This window comes from Drosophila grimshawi, unplaced genomic scaffold, assembly GCF_018153295.1.
Source record: "Drosophila grimshawi isolate 15287-2541.00 unplaced genomic scaffold, ASM1815329v1 contig_1006, whole genome shotgun sequence".
In the NCBI taxonomy this organism is placed as follows: domain Eukaryota; kingdom Metazoa; phylum Arthropoda; class Insecta; order Diptera; family Drosophilidae; genus Drosophila; species Drosophila grimshawi.
In genome coordinates this window covers 1,847,273-1,865,168 of record NW_025062489.1, presented here as the reverse complement: position 1 = coordinate 1,865,168, position 17,896 = coordinate 1,847,273, and the positions used below count along the sequence as shown (strand labels likewise).

The 17,896-nt window shown below is 40.4% G+C and overlaps 3 protein-coding genes across 6 annotated transcripts; 1 reads left to right on the top strand and 2 right to left on the bottom strand.

Annotated features, from left to right (window-relative positions):
• Positions 1-2,555: 2,555 nt before the first annotated feature.
• LOC6565191 (chronophin) lies at positions 2,556-3,816 on the top strand. Its single transcript, XM_032738000.1, has 3 exons — positions 2,556-2,635; positions 2,716-3,093; positions 3,150-3,816. The coding sequence occupies exons 1-3, from the start codon at positions 2,618-2,620 to the stop codon at positions 3,690-3,692; spliced, it is 939 nt and encodes a 312-aa protein (XP_032593891.1). The 5' UTR covers positions 2,556-2,617; the 3' UTR covers positions 3,693-3,816.
• A 621-nt stretch (positions 3,817-4,437) lies between these two features.
• Positions 4,438-6,438, bottom strand: LOC6565190 (4-nitrophenylphosphatase). The gene is made up of 6 exons (XM_001991029.2): positions 6,090-6,438; positions 5,880-5,961; positions 5,469-5,635; positions 5,259-5,393; positions 4,975-5,182; positions 4,438-4,907 (listed from the first exon to the last, which is right to left on the bottom strand). The coding sequence occupies exons 1-6, from the start codon at positions 6,102-6,104 to the stop codon at positions 4,603-4,605; spliced, it is 912 nt and encodes a 303-aa protein (XP_001991065.2). The 5' UTR covers positions 6,105-6,438; the 3' UTR covers positions 4,438-4,602.
• A 760-nt stretch (positions 6,439-7,198) lies between these two features.
• On the bottom strand, positions 7,199-17,700 carry LOC6565286 (anoctamin-5). 4 transcript variants are annotated; one of them, XM_032738261.1, is made up of 10 exons: positions 17,515-17,700; positions 16,089-16,312; positions 12,845-13,386; positions 10,906-11,472; positions 10,758-10,813; positions 10,130-10,685; positions 9,421-10,045; positions 9,146-9,351; positions 8,773-9,054; positions 7,199-8,704 (listed from the first exon to the last, which is right to left on the bottom strand). In XM_032738261.1, exons 2-10 carry the CDS (start codon positions 16,099-16,101, stop codon positions 8,426-8,428), a joined length of 3,126 nt encoding a protein of 1,041 aa, XP_032594152.1. In that variant the 5' UTR covers positions 16,102-16,312; positions 17,515-17,700; the 3' UTR covers positions 7,199-8,425. The 4 variants fall into 4 exon arrangements, with proteins under 4 accessions (XP_032594152.1, XP_032594153.1, XP_032594151.1 ...); XM_032738262.1 differs by lacking the exon at positions 16,089-16,312; XM_032738260.1 differs by lacking the exon at positions 17,515-17,700 and having other exon boundaries at positions 16,089-16,492.
• Between the last annotated feature and the right edge of the window lie 196 nt (positions 17,701-17,896).

Sequence of the window (17,896 nt, the reverse complement as noted above, 5' to 3'; positions counted from 1 at the left end):
TGTATATATTTACTAATTATATTTAATAAAGCAATGAACAAAAAACGTTCGAAAATGCAGAAAAAACAAGAGAGAACGTTTCAGTCGGGCGACAGACCATAAGTAACACCAGCTGATAAGAGATGGCACATAACAGGGTAAGTGTAGCCGAGAAATACTGTCCAAATTTGCCTTTCAAATTGCTGTCGATATAGGCTTCTGTGTGGCCGATCAAAATTCTTGGAAGAGTTTCCTAGTCACCTTTCTTCCAGGTTTAGTAAGTACAGCTCCTAAATTGAGGGAGATAAAGGCTTTTATCGTTTTCGGGGGCGGGAGTGGGCGGGGTCAGAAAATTATATGCCGACTTGAAGGTGGGTACCAGCAAGTTACTCTCCAAGTTTGGTCACTCCATCTTTAAAATTGTGGGAGATATGCGGATCTATCGATTTACAATTTCCGAAATATCGATTTTGGCGATTATGGGCGCATGTGTGGGCGCGGCTATAACAGTTTTAAACGGCAGTTTGGTCACTGGCAGTAGCCAGTGCTTTAAATAAATCAGATACACGGCAGCATTGCCAGGGAGTGTAAAGAGGTCTTATTGAACTGAACGCTCATTTTGCGGTGCCTGTCGGCAAATATACAACAACAACAAGTCAAGTAAGATTGCTGTAATCGAGTGAGCTCGACTACGATACACTCTAAACCCAGTTGTTCGACATAATCTAGTTTTATTGACAACCCCCCTTGAAGAATGTTGCGTGGAATTGCTCTCATATCTTAAGGCAGGCACAGGCAGCAAAGAGAAAAGGCAGCGCATATTTTTATTCACGCGACATACGCGTGCTTATACAATAATATTTTAATGAAAACTGAAGTTTCCTTTTCAAACGTGATATAACATAAAACAAATTGACATTTATACATTTTGCGTTTGTTTCTTTGTTTAAACTTTATAGCACTTTAAAATTTTTGCTAGACACTGCCGAAATAAGCTGTGAGACACTGTACATACATTGTATATGTATACATGCATACATACATAAATATGTACAGGTATGTGGAGATAACGGTGATAACGGTGCATGTATTCTCAGAAAACATATTTACGCTCGCGTCAATTATCAAGAAATGAGAATCAAGTTTGGACTATACTATTGGCGTTTCTTATCCGATCTTGATGAAATTCGTTATTTGAGTTAACGAGAAGCCTCTGCTTGTGGCTTTTATTGCTATCGCAAATCGAAATGTATCGATACTCGAGAAACGGAGGCAGTTACGAGAACCTACATGTATGTTCCTATATGTATATTCGAAGTCTCTTGCTCTTATCGTCTCTGCGATCTGCGTATATAGCTGAATCTGCTGTATACCCCGATCTTATATATACTTTATGCGCAGCTGTCAGAGATGCCTCCTTCTGCCTGTTACATGCATTTGCACAAAACCATTATACCCTCTCTACCCATTGCCAATTCAGTTCAGGGTATAAGCAGCAGTAGCAGCAATGAGAAATGAGCGTATATTTTATACACTGATACCGAAGCTATCATAGTGTATTGGTCTATACTATGTCCGCCATGCTGTCTGTCCGTCTGTATGAAGGCAACTTTTTTCGACACCCTCAGAGATTGAGACCTGATCCTTGGAACACATATTAGTGTGTGGCCGCGTCAGACAAAGTGTAAAAATTTGAGTGTTACGTCCACTAGGAGGCTAGGAAATCGATAATCGCAAATCGATAAAGCCACATATCTCCCACAATTTGAAGGCTACAGTCACCAAACCCACCACCTCAGCCTGGTAGGTATATTACTGGTAGCCGCCCTTAAGAATTGATTTAAAAATTTGTGTGGCCACGCTCTACACCTGCGTCCATAAGCCGATATTTCGGAAAGTGTAAGTCGATAAAAACCGCATATCTCCCACAATTTTAAAGATAAAGTCACCAAACTGGAAGATAACTCCTTCAACGATAGGCAGCACAATTTGTAAGCTAGAATCACTGAATATTGAAAATATATTACTGGGCACGCCCACTCCGCCTCCCCAAACCGATACACCTGTTAGTGTAAATCGATAAGACCATATATCTCACACAATTTTTCAGCTAGAGTTACCAAATTCGAAAGGTATATTGCTCGGAACAGCCTTCAAAAATTCAGAAGAAGGATTATGGATCAAGCCCAAAAAAAGGATAGGAGATCGTTAAGATTTTGTTTCCTCCCAAAATTCTCAAAAGCCTTTATCTCCCGCAATTTACGAGCTACAGTTACCAAACTTATAAGGAAGATTACTGGAAAACTGCTCCTTCGACCTATCGATCGAAATTTTAAAGGCCAACTTGGAGGATAGATCATTCTGGGACTCTTTCAAAGATCGGAATATCTGGGCTACACCCAACCTGTTCTGTGGCATCTGTTATCAGTTGGTATCAGAGTATTTCGCAATCGGCTACGCTCGACTGCAACGCTCTCTCTTGATTTCATACGTGTATTGTGAGAAGTGTCGTCAGCGTCTTCGCTTTCCGCTGAAAAGTGTTAATTGTATATGTTGTTTTCATTTTGCGTTAGTCGAGTTCATCGAATTAGATTGCGGGCGCACGTTTCAGCGACAGCCTCGAGCAACAGCATAAACTATGGCCACCAGCAGACGCGTTAGTATCTTCTTGCCTAATCCAGCAGGTGAAAACTAAGCTAATCAGCGGTACTTGAGCTCTTTTTTTTCTTCTAATAGCCACAGCATATCCTGGAGTTAAGCAGTGAGCAGCAACGTCGCTTTCTGGATTCGTTTGATCATGTTTATAGCGACATCGATGGCGTTGTGTACAGCATGGAGACCAATGTGCCCAATGGCAGCCAGGCGTATAAGGCACTGGAAAGTGCCGGCAAACAGATCACATTTGTCACCAACAACAGCGTGCGCACCGTGAATGGGACTGTGAAGCGTCTTGGCCAGGCCAATTTGCAAGTGCAGCCACATCAGATCTGGCATCCGGCCCAGACGCTCGTCTACTATCTGCAGAGCATTAAGTTCGACGGTCTCATCTACACAATGGCATCGCCGCAATTCAAGACGGTGCTGCGGAACGCTGGCTATCAGCTGATCGATGGGGTAAGTTGGTAACAGAAGTGATAAGCTATTAATTCGACTTGAATGCCGGTGTTTAGCCCAATCACTTCATTGAGGACACCTATGAGGATCTTCTGCTTCACATTTTCGACAAGCAGCCCGTGAAGGCGGTCGTCATTGATTTGGACTTTAATATGACAGCGACGAAACTGCTGCGAGCCCAGTTTTATTTACGTCAACCCGATTGCTTGTTCCTGATCGGTGCCACCGATCGTCTGTTGCCCATTGGCAAGGGTATAAAACTGATTGGGCCCGGCAACTTCGCCTCCATTCTGGTCGAAGCGAGCGGCAAGGAGGCAACAGTTATGGGCAAACCGGGACGTGTATTGGGCGATATGCTCAATCGGAAGCACAATGTCAGCGATCCATCGCGGGTCCTAATGATTGGCGATATGCTCGCCCAGGATGTGCACTTTGGTCAGCTATGCGGATTCCAGACGTTGCTCGTTCTATCCGGCGGCTGCACGCTCGACCAGCTCCACGCGGAGACCTGTCCTCAACATCTGCCCAACTACTATGCCGACAGCGTGGCCGATTTTATTCAACTCTTCGCCAATGTCGCAACCAAAGCGCATTTTTAACGACGACCGCAACATGTACATATAACATATAATATACAATTATGTATATACATATATCCATAAATTTATATACACATATTATTTGTACTATATATACATAAATACATGCAAACATACAGCTCAATAATGTTTCTGTATCCGCATCTCTGACCCCCCATAAGGGTGCATAACCCAACAACAAAGTGTTTGGACACAGGAAAGAATTCAGATTCTCTCATTTCTTTTGCAAAAAAGCTGTTTTTTGTTATTTACTTTTATGTTGTTTCCTATTGTTCTTTTTAAGACTATTTAACAAACAAATTAACAAGACTGAGTCATTTAAATATTTGTGCAATTTTCAAAACCCAAGCTTTGGACACATTCTTTGGGCTGTCACGATTTTGGAATTCACTTTTCGGGAATGAATGAGTCGTGATCATTTTTTTGTTAAATAGTTTTAAATACAATCAATAGTAGAATATTGAGAAAATAACCAAAAGTCAACAATAAAATACTTTCTTTTTTTTTGCAAAAGAATTTAGAAGATATAAATTTGTTCCTGTGTCCGAACATCTTGACAGTCGACCATCAATGTGCCCTTCTGCAAACAGAATCAAATATCCGTTTTTACTGAGGACAGTATTATTTTTATTGCGTGACTCCATTTTAATCGTTAACAAATTCCACGCCAAACAAATTATGGCTTTTAAATGCGCAAGGATCACTGCCTCTCTCTCTCTCTCTCTCTCTCTCAAGAACAACTAAATATTTATAAATATTTATCTACCAAGCGAAGTTTCGTTAGTGATTGATTATATTGTTATAAACCAAGGTTACATAATACAGCCGATCCCTACTAGATTTTTTAGACGCATCAGCTTCATCAAGAGCATTTCGAGGCGTTTTGCTTCCAAATGGAATCTTTCGTCATTCACTGCTCGCACAGATCGCCCAAGCAATCACCAATGTAGTCGGGCAAATGGGCGTGGTCTGGTGGCAGGCTGGCGACATCCGTATTGCTGGTGCCGCCGGTCAGGACGAGCAGCGTCTGGTAGCCGCTGGCGCGTGCAAAACCAATATCGCTGGCCAGGCTGTCGCCAATGAAGAGGACTCGGTTGGCAGGCACGTGGGCGTGGCGCTGTTGCAACAGCGGACGCAGTGCTTCACCCGGCTTGCCCAGTACCGTGGGCTGACGTCCAGTTGATTGGGCGACAACGTCAATGAAGGCGCCAGGTCCTATGCAGGGAGCAAATTACAGATAAAAACTGATCTGAACAGCGGCGAAGCTGTGCAAATTTCCTACCAATGATGTCGCCAGTGCCAAAGGGTATCAGCGCATCGGCAGCGCCGGCCAGGAACAAACAGTTGGGATTCTGCAGCTGGACATGGGCGCGCATCAGCTTCGCTGCCGTCAGATTGAAGTCCACATCAATGATAACGGCCTGCACGCTCTCCGCACCAAAGATGGCTTCACGCAGCTCACCCAGACTAGCAATGATCGATGCCTCCCGCTACGATTAGCAATTGAGCAGCTTGAACAGCTTGAGCAGCACAAGCAAAACGTATTTGTACTATTAATTAACTCACCTCTTCGGTGAGCTGAAAGCCTGCATCGCGGAGCACCTGCTTAAAAGGGGGCATTGCCAGGCAATAGATCAGCCCCTCAAAGCCAATGGACTTGAGATGGTCACAAATGGTCTGCGCCGGATGAACAATCTGTTTCTGCTCAGAGAAACATTAATTAAATTCCGATAATCATCAACATGATGATGATGACCTTTAGCTACTCGATCTTACCTTATCAATTTGCAATTGCCTCTGTTTGGCGAACTTGTGTAGGTGATCCGCCACGGAGCTGATGCTGTTGTTGGTCACAAAGGTCAGCTGCTTGCCCCGATGCTGCAGTTCCTCAATGGCCTTGGCTGAGCCGGGAATAAAGTCACGCATCGTATACCACACAACACCTGCCGCAGATTGCAAGAACTTGAGTATATCAGCTACATATATATGTCTCTATGTATTTATATATATAGAGAGTTGCCATTGGTAAAATAGGTCAAGATTGGAGTTAGAGTTATGGTTTAAAGAACATTTTCAATTGCTAATTATTTAAAAAAAAAAAACGAAGCTTTTCTCAATTGTTAATCGGGCCACATCTACATATCTTGTGTATATATATAATATTCAACATATATATAGAAAACAAACCATCGCAATCACAGAAAACGACATCGAAGGAATCGAAAAACTTTTCACGTTCCGTTGCGCTCAGTTGCTTGATGACTTTGCACTGTCAATAAACCAATTGAAAATTGATAGCAGAGGATTAGGATTATATATGTGTATATAATTAGAAAATAATTAGTACGCACGCCATGGCAATGTGGCCTTTCAGCTTGCCACATCTTATCTACTTACTGAACTGGAGCACATTTTGAACACTTTTCAATTTGGTTTGCTGTAAGCTATGGGATTGATGCAAATGCGGTTCAAAGTTGAAAGAGCTGCTTTTTGTTTTGTATTTTGTGCTGATTCTTTTATATATTCTTTTTGTTATGCTTAATGCGCTGTTTGCAGCTGTGTAAATTCCATGGAAACGTCAACCGAACAGATTCAAAACTAAGCCCCAGTGAGTGCCCGACTATGATGCTCGACTGACTAAAGACTATTGATGGTTGACTGTTGAGCTGAGATGAGCTGCGCTGAGCTGAGCTGTACTGTGAGCTGGGTGCCCTAGTGTCGAGTTAGATGTGCACTTCAATTTAGTTACAAGCGATTTGATTAGTATCATTATGCTCGCTGATCTTGTTTGAGTAAGTATTGTGTGTCGGTCGATGGCTCTGGCTTGATATGCCTCAATTGTTTGCATCCACACATCCATCACAGCATCGCAGCATCACAGCGGGTGTCGCCTCACGTTATTTGGTTTCAATTGATTTGCCAGCATCGGCATTCAATATATCCACACACACATATATATACATACATATATATATATATATATATATATATATATATATATATATATATATTCATTTATACATAGCGTCCGCTTCTGCTGGCCAAAAGCCATTAGTCACAAAAGTGACATTGATAAACATTATAAAAAAAAGTAGTACACTGGACACTTTCCAATTAGTTCAATGACAATCTTGTCCGTAGCTTATTTAACAAGTTTACAGTCCATATTTTCTACTGTTTGTTGCTTTACCATATTCTATCGAATCTACGTTATAAAACATTATATATTCAGTTTTTGTTATTAATTTGTTTAGCATTGATTTATTGCATGCAAACAATTTTTGTAATTTAGTAATTCTGATTTATATCTTCGCGATTTTTTTTAATTTGTTTGTTTTTTTTTTTTGTATTTTTTGTATTTTGTTTTTATTGGATTTAGTTTACTTTTATAAAATGTTAACAATGCTATGTGTAAATTTACATTAGAACATTCTGTACATCGCAACACATCTCTTTTGTATATAAATATATTATCAAAATAATAAAATATACTATTTTGTATCGTAATTTTAATAACATTTCGTTTTTGTTGTTTGTTTGTTGTTTGTTGTTGTATAAAACATTTCTGCAGTGGTTGGTGCCGGGCAAATTGAACAGATACAAAACATACAAACCGATTGTAACGAGGAGAATTAACTCACATAAGGTCAATACATTTGTTGTATGAGTAATAGCACACACACACACACTCACCCACACGCCCACACATAGATGTGGGCAGGTGTGTGTATATTTTTGTGTATATTGTAAGGTACATTGGATTGTTTATTAGTTTTACATGTTAGTATGCATTGTATATATGTATGTATCTACATATGCTAAGCACACGCAATGAATTTAGGTTTGGTTTCTGTAGTACTAAGTATACATACATATATGCATCGACAAGGTACAAATGATTTTCTTTACGTTACTTAGATCAAAAATAACGCGTTTGATTAGATTTGATAATTGCAGTGCACTTTGGACGTGTATAATATATATAAAGCAGTTAAGCACTTGCACAACAGTCAAGTGCGAATGTGTTGCTAATGATCTATGCTATGCACACATATGCATGTGTGTGTATATCATCCCTGACATACATATGTATATATATATATTCATTTCTTTTCCATTTACTTATGCATGTAAGTATATGGCACACACACTCGCACACACATGGACATCAACATTATTTTGTTGTAACTAATTTCGAGTGTCTGTTGCATCAGTCGCAATTTTTACGAACACTTTACAATTTGGCAAATTCATTTTTGATTTCTAACAGCAGTTTTTACAAATACTATATATATAAATATACATATATCTATATTTCGGGGAGGACTGGCGTCGTGCTCTTGAAGCAGTTGCTGTTCCTCCGCCAAAAATAATGCATTTTGTTGTTGTTGTTCTTTTGAGCATTTGACATGCAGTTCGCAAACAAATAGGAAAAAGAATAGTAAACATTGTTTTCAATTCTTAAGTACAGTACAAGACGACAACACACATATAACAACTATTGAGAGCACAACGAATAAATGATGCCCTTAATATACAAAAGTATATATGTAAGCTATGTATTATTTCAAATGTAAATAATTCTCTTGTCCTGAACAAATTCAACGATCGAGTCTTACAACTAAAATGCACTTGATTTCAACTGGCAAAGAACATGGACATGGGGGTTTGAATTTGAGTAGGAGTTGAAATTGAAGAACACGCGAACATTAGAACACGAGTTAGTAATAGTCTTAGACATATGTGGTGGCATTGTCGCCAGCAGTGGTTGCCGCATCGTTGCCATTGAGACGCTGTCGCAGTGACTCGTCCGGTTCCTTTTTAGGGAATCCTGCACTCATCGTCGGTGGCATCTGTGTCGGTGTCTGCGCCAGTTCGTGTGCCTTCCTTTTCTCAAATTCGATGATGTGCTCGCGCAGCAAGAAATTCTCGCGCTTGATGCGCTTGAGCAGACGGGCAGAGACATCGGGCACAGCCCAACGTATAATGCCCTGCACCAGGGCTATGATATTCTACAACAAAAAAACAACAAATATGTGACTGGTAGGTAAAACAAAAATAGAATACTCAGCACGCTCACTTGATAGATTACTATGAAAGCTAGTCGGCCCGTCAAGATCTTCCAATAAATCATTGGTCGTTTATAGGGTTGATCGAGCCAGGGAGCATTGCGGAACTCGGTGTAATGACACTGTGTGATATTCTCCTGGGCGCTGACATCTAGAAGCGTTTGTGTCGTATAATCCTTGGTATAAAAGGTGGCCAGCGTAAAGTTTAGATAATTATTCAGCTCTGGATCATCATGGGTATGCTTGTACACTAGTTTCGGTATAAAGTTTGTGCTAAATGCAATTATCATGGCCTGCAATCAAATCAAAATATTAATTTCATATGCCTACAGATATACAGTCATATTTCGATTTGGATTTAGATTTTAAATAGCAAGCACTCACGCTTGAAGCAACCGCAATGTGCGTAACGACAGTCATAATGCCTTGCCAGACGCCAATATTTCGGGCACGCATTCCCACGGGACGTCGAAAGAAGCGTAGCATTTTGATGGCATCGAGACGCACTTCCATAACATTATTAATCAGCCCCAGCAGCGGCGCCAGTGGAAATGCCAAGCTAAATAACGTTATGAAACCATATTGCACCACTGTGCAGAAGAAGAGAGGGAATGTTTTTGTTTTGAATGTTGAATAATTATTGAGTCAGGCATATATACCCATTTCCAGATATTCGGCGTATAGTGAATTATTATCGGTGGACTGTAAATTAAAGTCTTCGGTGAACTGATTGGTCGAGGGCACCACAATCTCGTCGCTGTGCAGCTTGAACCAGCCGTGACGTTGATTACACTCTCTGGCTGTACGCCTCAGATAGGGTATTAGCATCTCAACAATTGCATTCACCGCCTGCTTGCCAACCATAATGATGACTAGCTGCACGCAGAGCTCCATGAGGCAGCCACCCGGATTGCACTCCTCCTGACGGAAGCTTAATATGCGATTGTACTTGGAAGGATAACCGACGAATTTGCCCTTGAGAAACGCAATATAGAATAGTGACGAATAATAGTTGACAAACTGGAACACATAGTTCTTAATGGTCAGGCTCTCGTCGTATTCCGTCTGGGTGCGGCAATATTCGTAATTAGTTAGCTTAACCGCCAGACTGCTATACACCAGATCCAGTATGGAGATAACAATTAAATCGAGGAATCCCGCTGTTATTGGCAACACCATAATTTTGTACGTCATTGAGTTCTCGTTTCCCAATATGCTGTGTGAGGCCCGCTGTGCCATGCGATAAATGATAATCGCCGAGACGGCGATCACTGATATGCAGATCTAAATGTGAAGCGATCAGTTTATAAATGGAATGAATAAACTATGAAACAAGGGATGAGAGATAGAGGGGGGAGGACAACTTACAAACAACACCATGATGCTATAGCTCGTGAAGTTCGGGAAAAACTTGATGCTCCAGAATGGCACATACGGATCAAAGCTGCTCCTTGCGTCCTCCGTTTCGGCATTCAACTTTTTGGAGCTGGCAACCTTGGCCAGATATTGTGGTCGCGGATGCTCCACATGCTGATTAAAACCAGTGAGGCCCCAACGATGAACAAGTCCAGCCGAATAGCGTTTCCACAGCTCCAAATAGGTAACAGCCCAAATGGCCATTATAAACGCAAACACCAAGGTCATTTCATTGTCTATCAAATAGTTGAACCTAGACGAGGTGCACGTCTCGCTGAGACGCCAAAACATGCAGCCCTTATCGCACTGCGGACACATGATCGTATCGTTTCCATTGCAAATATCCTGGCTAATCGGATCCGAGTTCCACGTGACAAATCCGTAAAGAAAGAACAGTATGCCCAATATGCTGACAGGTATTAGCATTTGCGTATAGAAGCCCAGCCAGGCAAAGTACAACGCCACCTTGGGCCCAAAGTAGTCCTTGACATGATCCAGCGGCTGCAGGCTGTCAAACAATAAGAATCAATAAGATCTCTGATTGAGAACAGGGCACAAAAACTATGAAGCTATAAATTACTTCTTAAATTTGCCAATGTTGGCCCAGCCCATTAGCAGGTTATCGCGTTCGTCTTTCTGAAAACCCATTGGCCAATTGGCAACACGTTAGTTACTATGATATATATATACATCAGACGATTAGTTAAATGATTAGCTTGTTAGCTCACTTCGTGCAGGGCATAGGCGCACAGGTAGACGCCATCCTCGACGAGCTTCTCGAAGCCCAGATTTTCGGACTTCTCCTCGCCCCGCTCAAAATGCTGCCGCTCAATTATAAAATTGATGATCGAGTAGCGTGTGCTGGCATCAAAATAATTGGGATGCTCCTTGTCATACAGTTCCAGATATTTACACGCGAATTCCATGTGAATACGCGGCTGGCGTATTGGAAACTTAACAGTATCCGGTTGCACGGAGCTGAAGAGGGTGCGACAAAGGCGACTGAAGCATGTGTTGAGATCACGCTCCATATCAATAGTTATGTCCTTCTGTCCAGGTATCTCCTTTAGCGGCATCTTGATCTTTAATATTTCCGCATACCGATGCAGCACCTCGACTGGCGCATGCAGCTTGATAAAGTGCACCCATTGCTCCTTATAGTATTCCAGCTCGAGACCCTCACGCCTCAGATTATCCTCGAACTTCGTGCGCCTCGCTGTCTTGTCCACGTCCTCGCCCTTGTACGCCAGCACAAAGTCCACGCTCCGTTTGCCATCGTTGAAGCGGCGATACGTCTGCGGCAAAGAGTATTCGAAACAAACATTGGTTAAACACGCTCACGTCGAATTTCCTTCAAATCGTCTATTTACAACGGTACATATGTATGTATGCATGCATGTATGCATGTATGTGTACATATCTGTACATATAAGCCAAAAAAAAAACAAAAAAAAACAAAAAAAAACGTGGACAAATATCGAGGATCGTGTGTGCTAAGCAGGTGTAAGGTGTGTGTCAGTGCCACATCCGTGACATCCCGAGACTGTGGCACATTTGCAATTCAACATATGTATTTCGCATGATTTTTGACCGTAAGTCCGGAAAAGACAAGTGCACCATTTTTATAAGCAGTCTTAATCTAGAGTATAAGCCCTGACCAAAGTGACTTCTGCATTGAAAATCAATCAGATTTTTTTCTTCGTTCTTTTTTTTTTGGTAAAGTTATGCACTTTTTGAGGGTATAATTAATAATTTGTACATGAATTACGACGATAAATCGTGTAACCGACTTCCAATTTCATAAATCATGATCAAAACGCAGTTTTCAAACAGGCACTGTTGAAAACTTTAGAATCTGATATATGTAATCCTCAATAAAGGTGCATATATAGATATATACATATGTAAATATATATATATATATATATATATATATTAAATTGAGGAATGCAATTTTCGAATTTCAGAATCGTCTTGGTATGAACACACATATGTATCTGGAGACTAGTTATATGTACATATTTATATTCTACGCTATATGTATGTACATATGTATGCTAAAAAAAATTGCCATTACCCATTCCCGCAAGCAAACTATTGAAAAAAGAGAGAAAAAGAGAAAGAATACAGTGAGACAAGTAGGCGACAAGTAAACAACAAAAATAAAAGAGGCGTGTGCGTGTTATGTTCTTCAGAAAACCTGAAAGCCAAATGCAGTCATTCAGTTTGTATGTGTTTTTAGGCAAGTGCACACCACACCGAGTTGGTGCAGTTAAAGCCGAACGGATTCCATGAGCGCAACCGGCGAATAGACAAATGAGACAGAGAGAGAGAGAGAGAGACAGAGGGAGAGAGAGAGAGAGAGAGAGAGAGAGAGAGACTGAAGTGAGTGAGTTTTGGAATGCATGATCTCGTGCGTATGAAAACAAAGGAGACAGACTGTGCGTGTGCAGTGTGTGAAAGACAGAGATGGTTGCAGCATACAGAAAGAAGAAGAAAAAGTGCGAAAAGTGCCATAAAGTTGCTTGAAATGATATTATTTTTTGTTTTGCTTATTGAAAATTCGTATTGCATTGCTTGAAATAAATGCGTGGGTGCTTCTTGTTTATCGTTGTTGTTCGGTAGATAAGTTGATACTTTGTTGTTGTTGTGTTTTTGGTTGTTTACCCTCAATTTCCACTGGGAGTATGTAATTGGCAATTTCTTATCTTTATTCGAAACTGTGCTACTTTGCCTTAATAGACGTCTAGAGACCTCATCATCGCCAGAGCCGCCGTAACTGGTGTAGCCACCAACACCGCCGCTACCCGCGCCAATGCCAGCGACGCCAATGCCGGTGGGCAAATGTGTTCGTCCATTGTGCAGGGCGAGCATCTGAGCCGCAATGGCGGCATCCGTATAATCTCCGCCGCCACCATTCAAATGCTCCAGCGCCGTTGACTGGCGATAGCCCGGCTGCCAGGCCAGTCTCATATGCTCGGCAGACATGCCGCCGCCGCCACCACTCCCCAATCGTAAACTGTTGCGCGTCTCATCGCCGTCCAGATCCACTGCCGAATGGTAAATGGTGTTGCGTGACTGTGATAGCGATTTGCGATGCGCTGCCGCCACCGCTGCCGCCTCAGAATCGGCCAGCGAGATGGTATCAAAGTAAAGACTCTCGCGCTCATCCATTTCCGATTCGGGATAATCGTAGTCGTGGGTGCGCACTGCAAACAGTATTACGAATTAGTCACCTGCTCAAACCAAAGTGCATCATACAAATATACAAACATACACACATTCATATGTACATATATAGACATATATAGTATGTCTATTTGAATATATAAATCAAAGCCAATTAATTGCAGAGGATGATATGATAAGCTATGATATGGCGAACATTGTGCACGAGAACGAACGCTAATCGAATCCAGTGATAAAACCAAAATAAAAAAAATTGATAGGGCTTGATAAAATAAACCAATCTTGACTAATTCAGTTTCTAAAGTTATTCCGCCATATACACTTTGCGAAATTCGATTAAAGACACATGATTTTTTCATTATAAAATTGAAAAATACAATTTTAAGCCATTAAGTTGGCTGCTTTTAAAAATAATTAAATTCGTTACATTAACATAATTTTTTTTTTAGTAATTTTTTTTTTAATCGAGTTTAAGATGTGAAATTCGATTGACATTAATTTAATATGTAGAAATGACATAAATACAACAAATTAATAATGTGTCCAGCATCGAAATTTGTTTATAACTAAAAAAAATCGATTTGACATCGATTCAGCAACTCTTTAGAACTCAGATAGCGGGATTTTGGATCATTCCTCGACTCGACGAACAGTTGTCCCCATATGTTCTCTATGGGATTCAGGCCGGGTGATCTTGCTGCCCACTCTAAAGGCTTAAAGTCCTTATTACGAAGCGACAGGCCCGCAACACATGTATTGGCGCATTATCCTGCTGAAATAAGGCATTTGGGTCTGGTTGATGATACATAAAGTTCACCAAAACTTCGTCCAACAGGTTTATATAACCCTCAAAGTTGATACGAAATTTTGCAATTTTACAAATCAGGCTCTCTCAGATTTCTTTAAAACGCGCCAGTAATAATTTAAACCGCTTAAACCATCGAAATTAAATTTTATCTCATCGGAAAATATCACATTTTGCCACACCTGGGTCCAGGACATGTGTTCTTTTGCAACACTTAATATGGCTATGCGGCGCGCCTTCGTTAATACTGGCTTTGACGATACTTTCGTTGATATTTGTAACCTTAAACCAAATATCTAGCCCAGCCCCTAAGATCGCAGATTTTTGCCTGTATGACAATTATTTTATGTTGGATTTTTAGCATTGTTTGTTGCAGTTTTCTTTTAATTTTAACATGTTATCAATTTCTGATGCCGATCGATATTAAATCGATATTTGATCCGATCGATTTTAATTGATATTTGCCTGTTGCTCAATGCAGTATCCTTGTAAGCCAGGATCTTAGTTACGTCCTCGAGTTATCATGTTTTTTCCTTTCACATTCCAAATTTTTGTGTGCAACTAATCTATTTTTACGTATATAATATTAAATAAATATGTATTCTTTATTATCCCATTCAAAGATACACAACAACGCCCTATCTCCTTTTCCGAAGGCTAGAAAGTGACGGCATTTAATCGAATTTCGCACCATAAACATGAGTGCCTTGAATCGAATTTCGCGGAGTGTATATTGTTCGATTTACAGGGTGTTTTGCATATAGTCGTCGTAATGAACTCATGCTTTTCGAAAAGAAACGAATTAACTTAATAAACAAAAAAATAAAAGAATTTAAGTGTATTTTCAAACAAGTTTAACCAATTATTTGGTTTCAGTTATATTAATTACATATAATATGTAAATTTACAACTGTTGAGTTTTGACCCACAGTGCAATTTATAATTGGTAAGCTAAGCTACGAAGTTATCAGTGAGTCGAGGTCGGCGGCTACTGATACCGACTGCCTGGCTAACTGTTGAAAGAGGGAGCATGTCATTGAAGTGTGGTCAATTATGTAATTGGCAGTAAGTAATGGGCATGATATGGGGGCACATTAAGCTCGCTAACCCAAATGGATGATCATCCATTTCCGGCCCAAAACAGTGCAAATTGACCAACGTGCTGTCATTTGTGTTTATAACAATAAAGCACTACGTGAATGTGCTGATATGTAATAAATAAAACAAAATAATAATGCAGAGCGTACCCTACAAAACGAAGACTTAACCTCAGATAAGTTTCTTAATAAAGAAAAACCTTTGACATTTTAAAATACTTTGATAATAATGCATGAAACGTGGTGTAGATTAAAATGTATGAAAACAAAAATACAATTTAGACCCACATCTATATGTTTGTTTGTTCTAATAATAATAGCTCTTATCGTTCAACTTAAAATTCCGAATTCGTAATGAATTTGTTCCCATACGTCATATATACCTTTTAATTGGCCTGCCTCTCAAAATTAAAGGGATTCCCCTGGGTATAATGTTAAGAATCTTCTATGTTAAGAATTGCACAAAAGCTAAAACGAACAATTCAGTCCCCTTTGCAAAAAAAAGCAGGGTACGCCTTTGTGTGTGATCTTGAAGCTCCAAAGTAAAACAAATATGAAGCACTCAACAGCAAACAGACACACACAGAGGCGCAGAGAAACAGTTACACGAAATAAGCAAATAGTCTAAAAATACAAGAAATCAAACAACTGTGGAATTTGTGAATGTGATTGAGTTGGAATGAGAATGGGGATGGGTATGGGGATGGGGATGGAAAATGTGCGAGAGCTTATTGATCATGTTTGTTTCTATTATTTGCTGATGGATGTATAAATTCATATTTGCTATGTTTAAACGTATGAGCGTATGTCATCTATTTACCCGCTGAATACATTGCTGAGGCAGGGCACAGGCACAGGGAGATAGCGACAGGAAATGCAAGTTGAAGAGGAGAGCCAGCCAGCTGCCAGGTGGCAGCTTTAAATTATCGAGTATTATACTCGTTACTACAGGCACACACTCGATTCCAGTTCACGCTAAGCGCTCGATCATTTGTGCAACGGCAGCTTTTGGGGATGTGTCAGGCATAACGGTAGACTGACTGACTGACGGCCAAAGAATGAGAGAGAGGGAGAGAGAGCAAAGAGCAAGAATAGCAAGACCGATTGTTAGCAGTAGCTGTGATAAGCAAATATATTTAACTTGCACACACACACACGCACACCGAGAGACTGACCAGCGGCCAAATGATGTCAGCTAATAAAACGAAACGGAGAAAAAAGCACAAAAAAAACAACAAATAAAGAAAAACAATAGAACAAAACGAATCGAGCTAGAAAAATGCGTACGCGAGCGTTGTTTGCCGACTGACTACTGACCAAATTCAGCCAATGCTCTACGCAGAGCAGCTGCTAGAACAACAACAAGAGTTGACTGCCAAAACGGCAGCGGTAGCGTGCAACGAGCTGTAACCGATACAGATATGGAGCCCAAATAAATGTGCACATATTCATGTATATATATATATGTATATAAATATATATATATATATATATATATATGCATATATAAATATGTATGTACATACATACACATATGTACATATTATGCGGAATACCAACCGCAAAGGTCAAGTTGAAGTGTAAATGATTTGTTGACAAAAGCCAAGTGCACACAAGAAGAAAAAGAGCTCGAGTCGTGGCTGACTGCCTGACTAGAAAAATACCCTTAAATAATATCCGCTGCTTATTGTTGGAATCGTTTTGAAATTTTAATGGGTTTTTATTATGTGCATATAGCATATAGCAAACTTGACTTGATCTGAGATGTCTTCTTTAAATAAATGTTTGCACAACTTGATTACACCCGCCATTATTACGATTACATTAGCCATTTTGAATATGTGTCTTCGAATAATGTCCAAATGGAAACCCGTTGCATTAAGCAAATATTTATTAGACATATGCAGATTGATGCGCGAGTGAAATGCCGGCAATCGAAATGAAATCGAAACGTAAAGGAAACTAATGGTTAAGCTATTTATGTGTCATTAGAAAACAAAAAACAGAACGAACTGCGTGGGAGGTGATGTCGACGATAATGCAGTTCCTAAAACAAATTTAAATATTTTGGATAGCGGCGGCTCTGAAGATGTTTAGAACGCAGATGACGACGTTGTTTGTTGTTAGTCAGTGATGTGCACAGGCTGCAAACTTGGTTAGAGATACGCATTAGTAGTTTGGTGGAGGTGGGTGGGGTCGTTGTTGGGGTTGAGGGGGGATAGAAATTGCGCTGCGCTCGAACTCACCTCGGTCTCAGGTAGCAGCTGACCGTAGTTGTGGTCTGTGTCAGCTCCACGATGCACGATGGTTGCTTTCCTGTTGTTGATTGTTGTTATCTATGTGTAGATGTGCATACACTATGATATCGCTGCGATAAGTGTGCAGCCACAGACGCCAGCGACAGCGTCTTAGCCGTTTTGTTATGGCTAAATTGCAACTTGTATTTCTTTCCACTTGACTGAAACTGTGACACTAATGGACTATCGATAAGACAATATCGACTCATCGCACTATGACAACATACACTTGTCACTAGCGATATTCCAGTTACATAGAAGCTTGAAACTCATGATGCCAACACTCATATAAATTTATACATTTAAATGTGTTTCAATTGCTTCGTTATGT

Excerpts from the sequence above, each read along its gene's own strand:
- LOC6565286 (XM_032738261.1), bottom strand. Across the intron at positions 10,814-10,905 it reads GCGCCTATGCCCTGCACGAA|AAAGACGAACGCGATAACCT; the intron begins GTGAGCTAACAA and ends ATGGGTTTTCAG. Across the intron at positions 8,705-8,772 it reads CTTTCATAGTAATCTATCAA|AATATCATAGCCCTGGTGCA; the intron begins GTGAGCGTGCTG and ends TTTTTGTTGTAG.
- LOC6565191 (XM_032738000.1), top strand. Across the intron at positions 3,094-3,149 it reads GCTATCAGCTGATCGATGGG|CCCAATCACTTCATTGAGGA; the intron begins GTAAGTTGGTAA and ends GCCGGTGTTTAG.
- LOC6565190 (XM_001991029.2), bottom strand. Across the intron at positions 5,636-5,879 it reads CGTTTTCTGTGATTGCGATG|GTGTTGTGTGGTATACGATG; the intron begins GTTTGTTTTCTA and ends AATCTGCGGCAG. Across the intron at positions 5,183-5,258 it reads GCTTTCAGCTCACCGAAGAG|CGGGAGGCATCGATCATTGC; the intron begins GTGAGTTAATTA and ends TGCTAATCGTAG.